Source organism: Camelina sativa, chromosome 2 (assembly GCF_030686135.1).
Source record: "Camelina sativa cultivar CO46 ecotype springtype chromosome 2, ASM3068613v1".
Classification (NCBI taxonomy): domain Eukaryota; kingdom Viridiplantae; phylum Streptophyta; class Magnoliopsida; order Brassicales; family Brassicaceae; genus Camelina; species Camelina sativa.
The window spans coordinates 23,936,823-23,957,458 of record NC_141881.1 but is presented as its reverse complement, the minus strand read 5'-3'; the positions used below and the strand labels follow the sequence as shown (position 1 = coordinate 23,957,458).

Genomic DNA, 20,636 nt, shown 5'->3' with positions numbered 1-20,636 from the left:
TCAGAAGTATTCAAAACTAACGAGGTAGGACTTGAATGAGAAGAATTGAAGTAAACCAAATTTTTCAGGCATATTTTGTCTAGTACTCCCTCCGTTTATTTTTACTTGTCGTTCTGGACTTAATTTTTTGTTTTATATTACTTGTCGTTTTGTATTTACGATGCAACTTTATGAATCAAAATTTCAGCTTTACCCCTAACTTTTAGCTTATTAATTACTTATATCAAATGAAATATTGTATTAATGAAGGGTAAAACAGAAAATTTAATTATTTTCTTAATATGTGTGAAATTGTCTAGAACGACAAGTAATATAAAACAGAGGGAGTATTGTTAAGTAACTATGTGCTTCCCCACGCAACACGTGGGTTGTGGTGTAGTTGGTACTTTCTTGTTTTTTTTTTTGGTCTTTTCGTTTTCTCTTTTGTATTATTTCGTTTTAATTAGGCATATACGGGCTTTGCCGTCACTTTTATTTATACACTATATGTTTATACCATTTCATTCAGATGTATACAATTGTGGCGTTTACTTTTTATGAATTATGAAGATGTTGTTTCTTGCTTTTGAGGATCCAATCTTATCATTGACTGATATTGTTTCCAATACATTTATTATATTATAGATTTTCTAATTAACTGCTTATGTATAAATCCTTCATACGTTGATGTTGCAATAATAAGTTATTTTTTTTAAATATTTTCCGTGTAAGTGATTATGTTTGTATGCCCATGTTTTGGTCTAATATCAATACGATCGTTTCTGTTTTTCTTTAGTTGGCTTTGAAACCAATATTGAGTTAAGCAAATAATGGGTCGAATTATGGTGTTAATAAGTAATATAAATTCTTATGTATATACATTGTATATATGTGACTATAAATTTAGCTAACTAAAAAATTATGTAATATTTAAATACAATCTTAAACATATATATATATATATATATATATATATATTTATTTTTGGGAGGAATGTATGAAATTATTGGATAGAAGTTATTTTTGAGTTAAATGACCTTTAATGTCTTTAAAGTGAGTTAAATATTAATAAATTTTTATATGTGTCTTGACTTTTTTTAAAAGGAATACCAAGTGTTTCCTTCCAAATTTGAAGTGATATAGTATTTTAGTTTTCTTATATGATTTTATGAACTTCAATGTAAAAGTTTTTCAAAGTAATAAGTACACTCACTAATTGAATTATAAAATTTGGAGAAATGTTTATTTCGTTTAATCATCTGCTCTTTTAAATAAATTAAATAAGTATGTGTTATTCCTACAAATAGGACAACATATATTATAGTTTAACCATGGAGTTAAGCAATAGAAATGGAACTTTTGATTGCAAGACAAAATGCTTATATGTTACACATTGATCATTTAAAAATGAATAGGAACATCTAATTCTCAAATAAAGTTGATTATTTTGTTAAAACCAACATATGTGAATTTAAATTTAACTATGCAAATTTAAAAAATAAATATGAATAAATTAGAAAGGCAAGAAATATAAAAGAAATATTTTTTTATATAAATAAAATAAAAATTGAAAACAATGTTAAATATATATAATACTTTCTACATTAAAATATAGAATCAAACTCTTACAAGTTACAACACATATGAGATATAACAACATTTGATATTGGTAGGAGAGGAAGAGAGAATGTTTACTATAAGATGGTAATCCAAATTAGATAATGGAGATGAATCTTTAAAAAATAGAACAATGTAATATCTATATATATATAATACTTTCTAAATTAAAATATAGAATCAAACTCTTACAACACATATTAGATATAACAATATTTGATATTGGTGGGAGAGGAAGAGAGAATGATTACTTATAAGATAATAATTCAAATTAGATAAAGGAGATAAATCTTTTAAAATAAGAACAATGTAAAATATATATCATGTAGTCTCTAAAATTAAAATTTAGCATTAACAATTTACAATGATATTTCATTTTTTTTTTACAACCCATACAACAAACATAAGAAATCAAAAATAACAAAAAAAAATGAAAAATGATTTGAGGTATTGTAGAAGAGAATGAGAGAATGTAAAAATGAGATAGTAAAAGAATGTCAATATGAGAGAATGATAGATTGAGAGAATGCTTATTTATATAATAAGAAATGATGGAAGTTACATTTAGAACTATGGAGTTACAATAGTAATTTATTGTGTTTGAATAGAATTGAGTGGTAGAATATGATTAATGCATAATTTATTTTATTTTCAGTTATAATTTTATTTTAATGTGTGAGTTAAATGTATTGTGTTTATTGGATCTTAAATATTGTTTAAAGCAATTAGAAAGCAAATAAAAAAAATAAAAAAAAATTAGAAAACATTAAATGAAAATCAACCAATAAGGAGAGACCAAAACCTTACTTTTATATATATGATATATTGCTTTAAACTTTGAAATGAGAAATATATTATAAACAATAATTTTACATGAGAAATATATTAATTTAGCCAACCAAAATATGAATATAAGTTTAGCCAACCAAAATAAATAAAAAATATTTAAATTTAACCAAAAATAATTTCTCTTGAAAGATAATAAGTTAGTAGGAGGAATGAATTAATGTACAATTATTGGATAGGAGTTACATTTGAGTTAAATGGAGTTACATGTCTTTAATTATAAATAAATATTTTAATTTTTTATAACCTAAAATAAAAGGAATACCAAGTGGCTAAATCAAAATTCACATGATTTGGTTGTTTGTTGATATAAACTCAACACTTACACATAATATTTCAAAATAAAAAATATTACTTTTTAAGTGACAAACTAAATTAGTTTTCTTATAAAATTATATGAATTCTTCAATCTCAATAATTTTTAAAATCCCAAGGATAACTTATATTTTTTTGGTTTTCACTCATCAATTTAATTTATAGTGCTAGATTTCATACTAATGGTTTTTAGAGAATTTAGTGAAATGATATTTTAAAATTATATTTTATTTTTATATTTAAGTTCCAGTTGAATATGTTTTGTTTTTTGGATCATTTTTTATTTTGATTAAAGACACAAAAAACCAATTGTTTAATTATGTTCTTTTTGTTTTCCAAAACCTCAAATCATAAAAAATATATATATATATATATTATATTGATCTCTGCATATTTAACAATTGGATCACAAAACAAAATAGTCTTTATAAATGGATAAATGGATAATTATATTGATCTTTAAATATAATATTGATCTTTATAAATTATTTAAAATGATACATGAATATGTGAGATAACCAGAGACATAATAGATAATTATATATAGATCATTTCAACTTTATGATCTTATTGTATGGTGAATATTGTAAGAAAGTATGAAAATAATGACTTATAAGATGTTAATATAAAATAGAAAATGGAGATAAACATTTTAAAAGATTAAAATAAATATATAAGATATACATATCATACAAACTCTAAAACTAAGCTTTTACAATGATATTTGATTTGATTTTTTATAACCCATTCAACAACAATAACAAAAAAAATACAAAACAAAACAAAACAAAACAAAAAAGAGAATTGAGAGTAGTGGAAGAAGATGAGAGAATGAAAGAGTGATAGACTAAAAGAATAAGATAATGAGTATTTATAGGAAGAGAAATGATGAAAAATTACATTTAGAAAAATGAGAGTTACAATTCTAATTTATTGTTTTGTTTTAATTCAATTGATTAATACAACTTAGTGGAGAAATAAAGTTAATGCATAATTTATAGGGAGAAGCTATAAAGATTTCAGTTTTATATTATGTGAGTTAAATATGAAAATTAATTGTTTTAAATTTGTGTTTTAATATAATTTTTTTTTTGTTAAAATTGCATTGCTAAGTGGACCAATAAGGAGAGACTGAAACTCTACTTTTATATATATGATTATTATTATTATCTTTGTTCTACGTTAGTAACTTAGTGTAATGATATAACCACAAATCCTTGCTGTACTAGTTTCACAACTCACAAGTATTGGAGTAAAGGAAAACAAGATTAATGGGGTTTTTTAGATAAATGTTTTTATAAGATTTTACTTCAGTTTCATTAAGACCTAACTTTTTACAAGTTAATAATCCCCCTGGTATATGTAACATTTTGAATTTTCCACAAATCAGCTATAAAAATGTTTTAAAGTCCACTGTTGTTTTTTGACAGTTAAAATATATTTTTTACTGTCAACTATATTCAAATTAATTTACGTTTGAAGCAACCTTGTAATCCTCACAAACACACAACAAAAAAACACTTGCTACGAAACTATGACCCACTGGAATATAAGTAACTGATTGTCGAATCATGACATTACTAACAAAACATCATCAGTTTGGTCAAAGATACTGAAATATAGAATTTTAAACTTTTTAAGAAAAACACAGAATAGAACATTGGGAATCTCATCTTTACAAGAACTCTCAAATGAAATTATATTCTTTCTACTCATATAATTAACATACTAATCTTTCTGATTAGCTTACAAATTATAACTTTTCAAATAGACAACCGGGCTCTAGTCTCTTCTCTCTACTTCTCACATTTGAGCTTCAAATCCTCTATCCCTTCTCATCTTTCTCTTCAAAACACCTGAAAACATGAATCCAATCATAAAATAATTGCTTTGAGTAACGGACCATCCAAAAAATGTTGAAACGAAAAAAAAAAGTTCTTCGAAATAATGTAATTCTATGAATTAAAATGTTATGTATTCTTACCATTTTCTTTAAGTGGGGGTTATTCGAACTAGGAATTAGGAAAAGAGAACTGTGCATATATTATTCATATTTGGTAAAGTAAAAAAAAATGATAAAAGTTTGGTAAAAGTTACTGATGGAATACACTCCTCATTCAAATAAAAAACAAGAAAGCAAAAGAAGGAAAGGAAATGTTATGTCAGCAGTTACAGAGACAAGACTCGTATTGAAACTGGCAAATAATATCAGACAATAAAATCCAAAAGAGTTTTCAAAGTCATTGAAACATAAACGAGAAAGAAAAAACACAACCCAAGCCCATGACTTCACTGTACCACTTCATTTTCTCACAGGACACAGTAATAAGAATTTTTTTTTTAGTAATTCTAATAACGACGATCGAACTATAACAACTTAACAAGTGAAAAACATATATACACTACAACAGAGTCGGTATCACATTGATGATAGTCACGATTGTGTTTTTTTTTTTGAAAATGTCAATTTTTGCAAGCAAACATTCAATCTAGAACTTTGCAAAGAAAACCATATATATTTGAATTTTCGTTGGGGGTAAAAAACAGCATTTATTAACACAAAAGAAAACTGTTGTTTTCACATTGTGGGATGTGTTTGGTATAGTTATATAGACTTCAATAACCTAAATTAGAACAATCAATAACCTTCAAAGCCGACTAAATAGTTAACCAGACGTAGATAAATGCCATATTTCTGATATAGATTTTTTTAATGCTGGCAAAAGGTAAAATAGTTAAAACGAAATTTAAGATAATTTATGTATTAGTCATCATGAAAATAAAATTAAGAAAACTAATTTAATTTGATTAAAAAAACTTTGTTTAATCCAAAAAAAAAAAAATAAAGGTTTACCGTAAGGGTTACACTTGGGAGGCTCTTCAAAGAGAGAGAGCGAAAGCTGTTTATAAGCGACGCCGATATCAAACACAATGACACCGGAGTTTGGATTCTCGACGACGATATCTTTCACCTGAAGCCACAAGAAGAGCTCTTTTTGCGATAGCCCTTCTACTCCGCTAAGACTCCCATAGCTCAGATTCGCTCTCACGACGGCAGCGAAGTGCACGTTCGTCTCGAATTTGGCGTAACACGGCGCCGCTAGGAAAACCTCGAGACGACCGTCGTTGTGAAGTATATAAGAATCAACCTCTTGAGGTAACAGTCCCGCGGGGAGACCTTTTGCTCGGAGAACATCGTGGACCGTCGGATACGACGGAGATGAGAGGGAGAAAGAGAGGAAGAGAGTAATGAAGAGAAAGATCACACAAGAGATGAGTTTGTTCATAGCTTTTCACTGAGTTAGACAAAGAGAGAGAGGCGAGAAAAAGTTTATTTTTATTTTACGGCGATGATTCAAGTGGGGGAGAGGAGGGTCTTAAATGGGGGAAGGAAGAGAAGCTGGAATGACGATTTTGCCCTTGGTTGGTGAGTGAATGGGGCCATATAATATGATAGATATGGTTAAGTGATTAAGTTCATAAGTTTCAAAAAATGTAGAGAAAAAATGGAAATGATATAGCGATTGATAGAGTTTCTTGGGGAGAAAAATGTTCCCATGTGGAGAAATAATGATAAAGAGTGGTTGGACACACCAAAATTAGCTTTAAATCTTTAATAATATACTGTGAATTAAGTGTCTAATTAAGAAAAATATCTATTCATAACTAAGTAAATAATATGTGTATTAACCACCAAGGCTCCTATGAAGGCTTTTTTAGTAGATTATTGTTTTTTTTTTAAATAATTAATTCATGAAAAGTAGTATTTTCTGAAATTGATATTTGTATCCTTCTAAAGATTTGTATTTAGCTAATACAGATTTTTGTTTATTTGAATTAGTAACATCACTTCCAAAAATTATAATAATAATTCATGGAAAGTAATATTTTTTAAAATTTCATATTTGTATCCTTCTATAGATTTGTATGTATCTATCTAATAATATGGAGAAAAGTAAAAAAAACGCTTGTGTGTTTTTGTTTTTATTTTTCATGCAACAAAGGCATGTGTATAAAAATCAATAGTCAGATTTGTGTGTATTGTAGCATAAGAGAAATATATAAAAAAGAGGGACGTGCTATGTATATAATTAACTTTGATTGTAGGGTAATCCAACACCTAATGAGTATGAATTAGATGCTAGAAATTGATAGTTTAAGGAGTAATACAGAATGCTTCATCATTTACTTCTTGTTTATATATATTTTTCTTTTTTTTTCATTTGTTGGTGATGAAAGCTTCTTTCTTACTAAATACACCTTAATCATAAGTAGTGCTGAATAAAATACAAGCAAATTTAAAACAAGTTGTATTCGGATTTAAAATGATGTATTTTAATAACATACGAAATACTACAATTAGTTACATTTTTGCTTGGTTGTGTGATTCAATGTACATTATTATGTAGTTGACTGAGAATAAAATATTTGTCCAAAAATTTTCAGTTACGGTTATAAAACCTTTTTCGTCTTTTAAGTAGTGCCAGGTAAGCTCTGTGTCATATATGTGCTTTTGCATGAAAAGGAAACAAAAGTAACGGTTAAATTTTGCCGCAATCACAAAGATTAAAAAATTAAAAATAATAATAATTCTCACTCTTCAAAGGCTAATTTCGTCTTTTTAAGATTCGAATCTATCTCTTATTATATATCATTCCTAACTAAGATATATTTGGATGAAATGAAATCTATTAGAAAAATCGAGATATAGTTCATGATATACTTATCTTTTAAATTTGCTTAATTAAAAGATAATTACGGTGATTATTTTTAAATTTTACGATTATGCCACTGAGAGAGAGTCACGCGAAACACAGTACAGTAGGGTCCAAAACTGAGGAAAAAAAATGATTGCTTTAAGCCAATCAGGGGGACCGGGTTTTTTTAACTTGACGATAGCTAATAGATTTACGCCACGGTGGATATTTTTGTACCGGTTACCTGGAGAATGAGTTGTCAATTGTGTTCGTAGCGGTCGTTTGTTTTGTGGTGTTACTGTGGGAGACAGAAGGTAACCGGTTAGCTTGGCCCACGTGTGGCTCATGCAGCGTTACACGCGTGAGACTTGTGTTTGCCTTTTTTTTTTTTTTTTTTTTAAATTGTAGTTTCTGTTGGGTCCTTTGTAATTAATTAATTAATGGGAGTTTTTATTAGAGAAATCATAACTCACACCTCTGTGTGTGACACAAGATAAATTCTGTTTTATATGCATGGGACCTATGTATGTATGTATCGGAGAAAATTCAGCTTTTTCATTTTTGGGTTGATTCTCTCAACAAATTAAGAAACTGATAAATGTTATGTTACTCACGTTTTTCTCGTATGATGAAATATTTTGAATTACTTTTTAGGTTGATTTTGTATGTAACCGACATGTTGTTCAACAACCAAGAGTATATTTCAATTGACAATTATGTCCAAGTGTTTGATTTATGATTTGTATAATCTTTTTTTTTTTTCAACCAAGAGTGTGATTTGACTGACTATAGTAGTGAACATTCCTGTATTTTGAAAGTTGGTAAAATAAATAAACTCTAACAATAGTTAATATTGATCCCATCAAAAATTTATTTTAACAAGTATAATAAACTGATATTATCAAAATTTTCGAGTTAGGGGGTTATTGGTTTAGGATTTAGAAAGAATTTTAATGACTTTAAAAGTTATGTAAAATATGTTGTTATTCAATCAAGACTTTTAAAAACTCTTTAAAAATTTGGTGTTATTGGTTGTAGATTTGTAAAAAGTTATCTAAAATCTTGATAAATCTAGTGTTATTGGATTAAGAGTCTTATAAAGTCATTAAAAGTTTTATGTTATTCAATTAAAACTAAAGAATCTTGGATTGTTAATGAATTCAAGCTTGGTGTTATTGGTTTAGGATTTTATATCATTTCCTTCATAACAAAAGTCATGAAAACTCTTTCATCAAATAGAAAGATTTTGAAAGATTTTATGAAAGATTTTACAAGATTAGGAAACACAAATCAGCAAGATTTAAAATAACTTCCTAAACAATCTCTTATAGAATCCTTCATTTTTACTTTCTAATTTTCTATGATTTTAAAAATCAGCAAGATTTTTAAAAACACAAAGTCATGAAAATTCTTTCTAAATCCTAAACCAATACCCCCTCCTTAGTAATTGTTTGTTGTATTACTAATAATGATATTTTTTTATGAGTTATTTGTTGGAATAACGGTTTCTAATTCCGACAAAAGCTCATTAAGTTAAGATCAACCTCTTAACGACAAACATATTTTGACCTATTATAAATAATATACATTGTTTTCCTAGTATATTAATATAATAAAATAGAAACCGTTAGAAAGAATGATCGTAAAACAATTATTACAAGAATACATATATTTTTAAGTTAGTAATTATATATTGTATTACTAATAATGATATAATTTTGTGTAACTTATTTATCGGAGTAACGGTTTCTAGTTCTGACAAAATCTCATAAGTTAAAATCGGTCTCTTAACAACAAACATATTTTGACCGAATATAGATAATATACATTGTTTGTATAGTATATTAATATAATTACATTGTTTGTATAGCATATTAATATAATAAAATAGAGACTGTTAGTAAAAATGATCGTGAAACAATAATTACAAGAAATAAATACATTTTAAGTTATTAATTGTATGTAGTATTACTAATAATGATATATTTTTTTATAAGTTATTTATCACAATAACAGTTTCTAATTATGACAAAATCTCTTTAAGTTAAGATCGGTCTCTTAACAACGAACATATTTTGACCGAATATAGATAAATATACATTTTGAGTGTGTACTTTTTATAAATGCAATCTCTTACTGGTTGGTTCATTAAAAATACATTGTAGATATGTATTTTTTACAAATATAATTCTTTACAATATTTTCGTATATTCCTACTTTTATTACATATTATATTATATTTGTAAATATTTTCACGCACTCTAACATGGATCCGGTTCTACTGTTCCTTTATATACACGTCAGTTAACCATTCTATCTAACCAACTAATTACAAGGAACCAGTAAGTAAACTGGGTTCTTTATCCACCTTGTTCCTAGAACATTAAGTTTTGACTTGCCGACCAAGTTTTTTCATTTCTATATATACAATTCACTCTCTCTCTCTCTATCACACTCTCTCGGACACTATCTCTCTCTCGCTTTCGCTCTCTATCTCTCTCTCTCTCGCTCTCTCGCTCTCTCTCTCTCTTACACAAACTCGTCATGTTTGGTAACGTTGGCTCCAAGATGTCTCTCCCACGGCGTTTCATCACGGTGGACATAAGTATCGACGACGACGACGAGACGTTTCTTCTCCTTTGATGGTGACGACAGCAGCAACCGCCAGAAGCTGGGTCCGTGGGTCACACAGGACCAACTGTGGCCTCCACCGTCACTGGTGGTCTCGTCTCCGCCGCTGTCAGTTTTCTAATTCTGACAAAATCTTATAAATTAATATTGTTCTCTTAACAACAAACATATTTTGACCGAATATAGATAATATACATTGTTTTATAGTATATCAATATAATAAAATAGAGACTGTTAGTAAGAATGATAGTGAAACAATAATTACAAGAAATAAATACATTTTTAAGTTATTAATTGTATGTTGTATTACTAATAATGATATAATTTTTTATAAGTTATTTATCGGAATAACAGTTTCTAATTCTGACAAAATCTCATTAAGTTAAGATCGGTCTCTTAACAACGAACATATTTTGACCGAATATAGATAATATACATTGTTTTCGTAGTATATTAATATAATAAAATAGAGTATGTTAGTAAGAATGAACGTGAAACAATAATTACAAGAAATATTTACATTTGTAAGTTAGTAACTGTATGTTTTATTACTAATAATAATATAATTTTTATAAGTTATTTATCGGAATAACGGTTTCTAGTTCTCACAAAATCTCATGAAATTAAGATTGGTCTCTTAACAACAAACATATTTTGACCGAATATAGATAATATACATTGTTTTGTAGTATATTAATATAATAAAATAGAGACCGTTAGTAAAAATGATTTTGAAACAACAATTACAAGAAATAAATATATTTAAATTTATTTATCAGTACTTATATTTTCATAGCAACGACAATGATTATTATAATTGTTTGATCTCACTATCCTTTTCTAAAACGATAATAACATTTTTCTTTAAGTTATTTATCTTAATAACGATTTTTAACTTCGAACAAGCCCAGTTATAAAATCTCATTAAATTAGATCGATCTTTTGGCATCAAACATGTATTCTTATTAATTTCATTAAAAGAAATCAATCTTTTGGCATCGAACATGCTTCATAACTAATTTTACTAAATTAAATCAATTTTTTGACAACAAACACATTGTTCCAATGATGGGTAATATATATCCAAATGTTGAAGTATATTTACTAGAAGTAAGTGGAGAACATTAATAAGAATGGTTATAAAAGATTAATTCCAGCAATAGTTAATATTATTTATTGTAAAATTATAATATTTCAATATAAGAAATGATTTGATTTTACTAGCGTTGTCTAAAAATATAATTACATATTTTTAAAAGTTATTTATTCATCTCAACAACAGTTTCTAACTTTGAACATGCTCTCCTATAAATTTCATTAAAATAGATCAATTTTTCGGCATCAAGCATGCTTCCTTATTCATTCCATTAAATTAGATTGATATTTAGGCAACAAACACATTTTTACAGATGATGAATAATATATAATGTCATAGTAGACTTATATAATGAAGTAAAAACCGTTAGTAAGAATGATCCTAAAAGACAATTTGAAGAACAAAATTCATATAAAATTATTTATCAGCAACTTTTTTTACGGATGAAAAGTTGATAATATATAGGTTGTTTTATCTCACCCAAAGTTCTCTAAAATTGTATCAACATTTATTTATAAATTATTAATCTTCTAATTTATGTTTTCTATACTCTATTTCAGTGTTGGCTCCATCTGCCTAAATATTAATCTAACTAGAATATGACAAGTACTAGAGCACGGGTTGAAATTGCATAATTTATTTTATATTATAATTTTAGAATAAAATATAATTTATATGATTGTTTTTAAAAGTTTTTTTGGATAAAAAATTATGCAATAAAATCATATACTAAATATGATAGCTTGAAAAAAACATCTATTTTGTAAGTTTATATTGTTAATTTTATAATTTTATGTATGAGATATCGTTATGTTTGTTGTTTGTTTTTATTTTAATTTTTGAACATGTTTGGTGAAAGTGTTTTAATATGACCCGTGCTTAGGTAAGATTTTATTTTTAACTGCACAATAAGATCTCGGAAATCACGACTAAGTGTGATAAATCACCAAAATTTTATTCTTTTTTATGCCTAACAATATATATTTTGTAACAATACATGGAATACTAAAGATTATATTTTGGAAATTGTATAAATCATCGGAATATTCTCTTTCAGAGGATTCTTTGGGATATTTTTAAGTGTATATTGACCAATTAATCTATAACTTTTTTTTTTGTAACCAACCTATATTTAATCTATAGCCTATTTTGTAACCAACTTATAAAAATTATATAGTCTACAAAAAAGTTTGTGTACTTTCGTTTTATTATATAGGACCCGTTTTAAATATAAAGAATTCACAGTATATTTTTATCCCATTTAATAAGTTGAAATATAATGAATTCACAGTATATTTTTATCCCATTTAATAAGTTGTTTAACGTTGTGGTTTATCAATAAAATCTGTGGAAATTAAATTTTTAATATTGTGTTTAAAAATCTTTGAAAATATCGATGATTTTAATTGTTACCAAAGATCTATATATCAATTATCAATTTGGAATATTTAGGTGTAACCGTTTGCTCCACGATTTTATTTGTTACCAAAGATATATCAATTATCAAATTGGAATATTTAGGTGTAATTGTTTGCTATATGGATTAATGTATATCCTATGTATAACCTATTTGTAACCATTTATTAAAAATATAAATTCTACAAAAACTAAGTTGTTTACTTCCCTTTTAGTAAAAGGGGATTTAATGCTTCCTTATTCATTCCATTAAATTAGATTGAATTTAGGCAACAAACACATTTTTACAGATGATGAATAATATATAATGCCATAGTAGGAATGATTCTAAAAAGACAATTCAAAGAACAAATTCATATAAAATTATTTATCAGCAACTTTTCTTACAGATGAAAAGTTGATAATATATAGTTGGTTTTATCTCACCCGAATTTTCCTAAAATTATATTAACATTTATTTATAACTTATTAATCTTCTAATTTATGTTTTCTATACTCTATTTTAGTCTTGACGCCAACTGCCAAGAGGTGCACTTGTCCATCTATTCTTTGGACTAGATCATAAGAAAATATAATTTTTAATGTTGGCTAGTACGAAATTTATGAATCTTAAAACTCAAAACTTCAAATCTTGAATGTATAATCAGAGTAAGCAAACTTTAATAGGAAATAAGACATGAAATAGCTATCTAGAGCAGGCGGTACAACACAACTTATACAACAAATGTAAAGGCAACTTGTCTTTTTCATTATCGAATAAATGAATATCAGCAGCAACTAAATAACCGACCACATAATCAAGTAGAAGTATATTATTTTAGTGGTATTTACGATAATTGTTCTAACAGTTATCGAAATAATTTAAATTTTAACATATAAAACAAATGAAAATTAAAAATATTGAATATTACCTTTCATTTAGAAAAAATTATTTCAAAATCCAAAAAAAAAAAACTCAAAACCGAACATCAAGAATATCTATTTTTTCTTTGATGGAGGAGCTGCGTGATTTAGACCTCATAGGGGAAGGAGAGACAGTGGAAATTCCAAATCTGGAAAATGATGATCTCATTGAGAAGAACTCCAAGAGTATCATAGTCCGATGTCTCAACCCATCAGCTCATAAGGTTGGCGGTTTGGTCAAGACTCTTCCTCCGATATGGGGGATGGAGGATAGAGTCAGAGGAAGAGGAATTGGAGAGGACAGAGTCCAATTTATCTTTGACAGTGAAGGCGACCTCTTCCATGTCCTGTCTAAAGGTCCTTGGTTTGTTAATGGAGGATAGTTACGCTGGAGCAGTGGAAGGCAAATCCAGGCCCTAACTATCTTAACATAATTCTTTTCTGGATCCGGATAAAAGGGATTCCGATCCACCTCCTAAAGAAGAAGACCGTTTTGAGGCTATCATTGAACCATTTGGGAAGGTGGATGCGGTGGAGCTCCATGCAAAAAACTCCTCATCATTGGAATATGTAAGAGCCCGAGCTTGGATTAACGCATAGGAACCTCTACAATTCATCAAAACAGCTCGATTTAAAACAGGAGAAATGGTGTGAGCAGAGTTGACTTATGAGAAGCTCCTGAAAGTCTGTTTTCCTCTGTAAAAGACTCACTCATGATCAGAATGGCTGCAACCCCTGTTTTAAAAATCGCTAGGCGTTAGTCGGGCGGTGAGGGAGGGCCTAGCGATTAATCGAAAAATCGGATTTAAATCGGGGATTAATCGGGGACTAGTTTTAGGGATTTTATCTATATATGTGTATTATATATTAAATCTGTAAAATGTTAACAAGAGTTATCATTAGTCCAGTGGTTTTTGCATGTATTTAAATTCCACAGATCACGAGTTTGAATCCCGTGTTCTCATTTTACGCCTTTTTAAACAGTTTTTTTTAATAATACATGCAAAATGACGAAAATACCCTTGTCTTCTTTCTCTTGTATCTCGACCTGTAACGATCTGAAAACCCTAATTTAAAGCTGCCTCTTCATTTTTTTTAATTATTAGTCGTTTTAGCTTGTTTTTATCATAGTTTCAGCCATTATATCATAGATCTATGAAAGAAAATCATAGTTAGAAGTTCAAAAGCTCTTAAAATTTTGTTTTTTTGATTTTCCCGATTAGTTGGCCGATTAGGGTGAAATCCCGGCGGTAAGGTGCCGCCCAGCGTCTAACCGGCGATTACACGGGCGGCTAGACCGATTTTTAAAACAGGGGCTGCAACTACCATGTCCCAGAGACTTCAATCAAGGGTAGAGGTAGTCAGGGTTCCAAGAGAGGCACCAGACTGAATGAATTGAAAGATCAAAGGAAAGGGAAAGGTATCCTCCAAGGAGTTGAAGAAGGGCCATTAGACCCTCAGTCGGTCAAGAACAATCAGTCAACTCCAAATCAACGTTCTGTCTCATGAAAACAGAATAGGAACATTATGGATAGTCTTCAATGGGCAGGTCAGGTTAGCAATCGAATTGATGATGCACCACTCCAAGTCTGGCGACCCAAAGCCAGAACTATGTCCCAACCTCAAGGTTGTGGTGATCAGCCAACGGAGGAGGATTTTCCTGGCAAAGTAGATCAGGCCTCATCCCTTTCAAAGAGAAGAAGAAGTATTAGTGGAGGTGACAGAGCTACCAAAAAAGCAAGGAAGGGATCATGCGAGAAAAGTTTGGTTTCTCCTTCGGTATTTGAGAGACTAGGCCCAAGTGTAGAAAAGGTCAAGGATGCAGAGCGTAAAGGATCCAATGAAAAACCAAGTCCCTCTAATTCTGTATTTGAAAGGCTGGGTTCTCAGGTTTCATCCACCTCCCCATCGGCAAGATCCCGATCTAATCCCTCAGTTCATTCTGCCCAAGTGGCAGCTCACTCGAATCATTCTGCCAACATGGCAGCTCACTCTGATCATTCTGCTCCCGGAGCAGCCCACCAGTCTACTCAGTCTGTCTCTTCGGTGGCAGCAAACCGTCCTCATTCCTCTGGCTCGAAGCCTGGGAATAACAGTGACAAAAACTTGGAAGAAGGGTTGATGGTTAATTCCAACCCTTCAAACAAATTATGAGAATACTGAGTTGGAATTGTCAGGGGGTGGGGAATACCCCTACAGTTCGACATCTAAGGGAAATTCAAGGTCGGTTTTTCCCTGAGTTAACATTCCTCTGTGAGACCAAAAAGAAAAGGAGTTACTTAGAAAATGTTGTTAAGCATTTAGGATACTTTGATCTTCACACAATCGAGCCAGAAGGTCTAAGTGGTGGTCTAGCACTGATGTGGAAAGAGTCGGTTAGCATCAAAGTTCTACATTCTGATAAAAGATTGATTGATGTGCTAGTCAAATGGCAGGATAAAGACTTTCATTTAACCTGCATCTATTGCGAACCTGTTCAAAGCGAAAGAGGGAAACTCTGGGAGAGGCTTACAAGACTGGGATTGCAAAGAGAAGGTCCTTGGATGTTAACAGGTGACTTCAATGAGCCGGTTGACCCACAGGAAAAGCGTGGTGAACCAATGAGGACTGATGCATCCTATAGAGAGTTCAGACAAATGTTGACATCCTGCGGATTATGGGAGTTAAAGCACCTAGGCTACCAGTTCTCATGGTACGGGAACAGGAATGACGTGCTTGTTCAGTGGCGACTGGATAAATCGGTTTCAAATCAATCTTGGATGGAGTTATTTCCCAAGGCTCAGGCTATCTACCTTCCAAAGATCTGCTCAGATCATAGCCCTCTGATAAATGTACTGATTGATGAGGATGGTGGTAGACGTACAAACTTTAGATACGACAAAATATGGGTACAAAGAGAGGGCTTCCTGGAGACTATCTCTGAGCTTTTGGGAAATTATCCTACAAGGGAGGACTCATGTATGATGGAACTAATAGCGAACTGCAGAAAGACGATTTCAATGTGTAAAAGGTTGAACAAGCCTAACTCAGCTGTTAGACTCTAGGATCTCCAACTAAGGTTGGATGCTGCTACTCGTCAAGCTCCATTTGATAAGGTCGAGATTGCAAAGCTAAAACAAGAGATAAACCAAGAGTATCTCAATGAAGAGCAATACTGGCAGGATAAATGCAGACTCACCTGGCTACAAAACGGAGACAAGAACACCAAGTTCTTTCATGCAACAACAAAAAACAGGAGAGCTCAAAATCGAATCCAAAAGTTGATTGATGAGGAGGGTAAAGAGTGGACTGTTGATGTTCAAATGGGAAAAGTGACAGAAACTTACTTTAAAAAGCTGTTCACGTCAGAAGATGTGGGCTACCGAATAGAGGAACTAGAAGAGGTAATGCCTTTGGTTGATGCTGCTATGAACTCAATGCTTCTAGCTTCAATGACCGAAGCGGAAGTAAAAAAAGCGGTATTCAATATCAATCCCCACAAGTGTCCAGGACCGGATGGTATGAATGGATCCTTTTTTCAACAGTTCTGGGACACGTTGGGGCCTAAGTTAGTTAGCATGGTCAGGTCTTTCTTCAGGACTGGTCACATCGAGGAAGAGATGAACAGAACCAACATTTGCCTCATTCCCAAGACACTCAAAGCAGAGAAAATGACAGAATACAGAACTATCAGCTTGTGTAACGTAGTTCACAAGATCATTGGTAAACTCTTGGCATCAAGACTGAAGAAAACCTTGCCTACAGTGATCTCTGAAATGTATTTTTTCAAGCTCCCCAAAACCACTTGCTAGCAGTTAGTCTTTACAATGGCAAACTTCTGGTGGAAGAATAAGAGAGAGGGCAAAGGGTTACATTGGAAAGCATGGGAGCATCTCAGTCGACCTAAAGCAGATGGTGGGTTGGGGTTCAAGGATATTGAAAGCTTTAACGTTGCATTGTTAGGAAAACAAATATGAAGAATGCTGACCAAACCTGAATCGCTGATGGCACAAATTTACAAGAGTAGGTATTTCAGTAAGTCAGATCCTCTCAATGCTCCACTTGGTTCTCGGCCATCATATGCTTGGAGAAGCATTCATGAAGCTCAGACTATGATGAGGCAGGGAGTAAGAGCCATCATTGGAAATGGAGAATCCATCAACATCTGGCAACACCAATGGGTAGGAGCAAAACCAGCTAAAGCGGTGCTTTCAACTAAGAACATTCCTCTTGAAAAGAAGCAGCTTGTCTCGGGACTCCGAGTAGTTCAAGACCTAATTGGTGATTGTGGAAGAGAATGGAAACAAGATCTCATCTCTGAGATTTTACCAGAGGAGGATGCTAGGAAGGTTCTACAACTGAGACCAGGGGGACTTTTAACAAAGGACATATATGCTTGGGATTACAGTAGATCAGGACATTACTCGGTCAAATCAGGCTACTGGGTCCTGAACGAGATCACCAATAAGCGGTTCGACCTGCAACCAATCTTCCAGCCGTGCTTATCCCCTATATTCCAACAAATCCGGAAAACTGATGTTCCCTCCAAAATCCACCACTTCCTATGGAAGTGCATGGCCAATTGTCTGTCGGTCTCAGGTAACCTTTCTCACAGACACCTTGCTAGGAATAATTCTTGTTGTAGTTGTCTAAATAGCAATGAATCAGTCAATCACCTTCTGTTCAAATGCACCTTCGCAAGATTGACATGGACTCTATCTTCCTTCCCTATACCCCTGGAGAGCGAATGGTCAGACTCTATTTATCAAAATCTCCATTATGTGCTGAACATCAAGGAATTTCATCCTCAGGGACCAGTAGACAGCTTAAACATGATCTGGGTTTTATGGAGATTTTGGAAAAATAGGAACAGCCTAGTATTCCAAGGTTAAGAATTTTCAGGTCCAGACCTCATTGAGAAGGTGAAGGAAGATGAGAAAGAATGGAGGCTGAGAAAACCACCGATCCAGCAGACTGAAGTTCATCACAACAACACTCGAGCAATGATAAACAGGTTTTCACCCAGGATATCAATTCCCTATGCAGTTGTAGTACAAAGGGTTATCAATCCAAATGGTTGTTTATACTAGCAGGAAGGATGTAATCAAAACAATGCAAGTCAAGCCAAGCAATAGTGGGGGTGTTATCTAACAATCCTAAAATAATAAAAGAAAAGAATATAAACAAAGAAACCACACGACCTAAGCACTCGATGCAAGCATTCGAGTACAAGATCGGATGGGGTGATCGAGTAAGCAAAGATGGTATGAACAACTCGAGCGGTTACTCGATGCAGGTTATCGTGTACCTGATCGGGTAAGGGATCGAGTGATGAATGAAAATGCAAGCAATTAAGATACGAAAGCTTCTAAGGATGGGGTAATCGAATCCTAAGTATTCATGACCAGTACAGATGTCTTACATGCCTCAAGCAAATATTTCCTAGACAATGAATCTCTAAAATCTTGTTAAAACACTCTCGTGATAGAAACAATCAACCTTGATCACTCCCCTACCCAACTCTCGTTGGAGAAACATGACCAAGCAGACATTAAGATCCGATTCATTATTGTCAGTAAACCCCTTAATCATCTAATATCTTAGGCTAAGTGAGTAAACCTCTAGCATTGGTTGATTCAAGCATCTCATCTACACCTCTCGGTGGTAAAACACCTTAGATCTAATCTCACCCTCTCGGTTTGTTGACAGCATTAAGAACACCAATCTAGAAGGAAATCTATTAAACACATACGATCAAACTAAGACATCCTAACCGATCAAGAACAAAAAATCATCTATCCCATCCCTAGAAACTTTACTACACTACTCGGAAATCATAGCAAGAAACATAACAACATATAAGAACGAAAATTGCATTATAATAAACGGTAGAGTAGAATAGAAAGAATACAAGATAGAAATCTAAAAAAAATGATAAAGAGTTATGAAATAAATCTAAAACAAAAGGGAAAAGTGTTTTGAGTCGCTCAGTTCTCTCACAGAAGCTCTCGCTCTTTGGTTTGAGGGTCTGTGGCGTGCTCGTTTACGAGGAAGGAGAGGAGGAATTTATATATGGAAACCCCTTTGACCTAGCTTCCCATACCTGCCCGAGAGTCTACTCGATGGGGTACACGAGGATGAGGTCGGTTTACTCCTCGGGTAGATCTTTGGGTTGTTCTTCCTGCTCTTGGATCCTCATCGATCGTGTTGGGGTTCAGACTTGTTCTTCCAGCTCGATGGCTCCTTCGGGTACATGCTCGGGTTTTTTCTTGTTTTTCCCATTTTAGGCTCTTAAGCACCTATTTTCATCCAAAATATGCAAATGCAAAAATGCAACACCCTAAATGGCCTAAAAAAAAATTCTTACAATTAATGACCTAAAAATGCTAAGTTAAGGGTATGAACAATGCAAAATTAGAGAGTTATCAAGCAATAACTCCCTGGTCTCCTCCATCTACGGACTGGATAAAGTGTAACAGTGACAGGGCTTGGAGCGAGAATAGGACAAACACCGGTATCAGTTGGATAGCGAGAAACAAGAATGGACAAATGTTGTGGCTGGGCATGAGGGCTATACCAAAAGTAAATACGGTGCTGGAATATGAATTTGAAGCTCTCAGATATGCAGTGCTTTTCCTATCCAGACTCAACTATAGAAAAGTGATCTTTGAGTCAGATTCTCAACAGCTTGTGTCCATGTTGAAGGATGAAAGAGAAGCCCCACTCCTTGGGCCAATTATTCAGGACATAAGACAAGAATTCCAGCATTTTGAAGAGGTGAAATTGCAATATACGCTCAGAGAGAGTAATCAAGTGGCTGACAAAATTGCGAGAGAGGCTCTCTCCTTGGAGAATCATGTCCCTCGTATATTTTTCCTAGTGCCTATTTGGTTAAAACATTTAATAGATTTAGAAATTGTGTAATGTGGTGTCAGGATTTAGTTCTATCCTTTGGTGAATAAAGTGTTGAAGTTGAGCAAAAAAAAAAAAAAAAGAATATCTATTTTTCCTAAAATTTGAAAGATTTGATTACTAGCACTTTAGCAGCATTCGGACCGACACTCACAAAATTATCTCATCTACATAATTATAATGGGCCTATAGGATTCTTCTGGCCCAAAGAAAGCCTACGAAAGGTTCAGCATCTTCTCATACTC

At 31.7% G+C, this 20,636-nt stretch overlaps 2 protein-coding genes across 2 annotated transcripts; one reads left to right on the top strand and one right to left on the bottom strand.

Annotated features, from left to right (window-relative positions):
* Positions 1-4,355: 4,355 nt before the first annotated feature.
* Positions 4,356-6,367, bottom strand: LOC104730746 (uncharacterized). The gene is made up of 2 exons (XM_010449955.3): positions 5,612-6,367; positions 4,356-4,613 (listed from the first exon to the last, which is right to left on the bottom strand). Exons 1-2 carry the CDS (start codon positions 6,042-6,044, stop codon positions 4,561-4,563), a joined length of 486 nt encoding a protein of 161 aa, XP_010448257.1. The 5' UTR covers positions 6,045-6,367; the 3' UTR covers positions 4,356-4,560.
* An 11,116-nt stretch (positions 6,368-17,483) lies between these two features.
* LOC104754967 (uncharacterized) lies at positions 17,484-18,371 on the top strand. The gene has a single exon (XM_087470171.1). It carries the CDS (start codon positions 17,484-17,486, stop codon positions 18,369-18,371), a length of 888 nt encoding a protein of 295 aa, XP_087326297.1.
* The last annotated feature ends 2,265 nt before the right edge of the window (positions 18,372-20,636 follow it).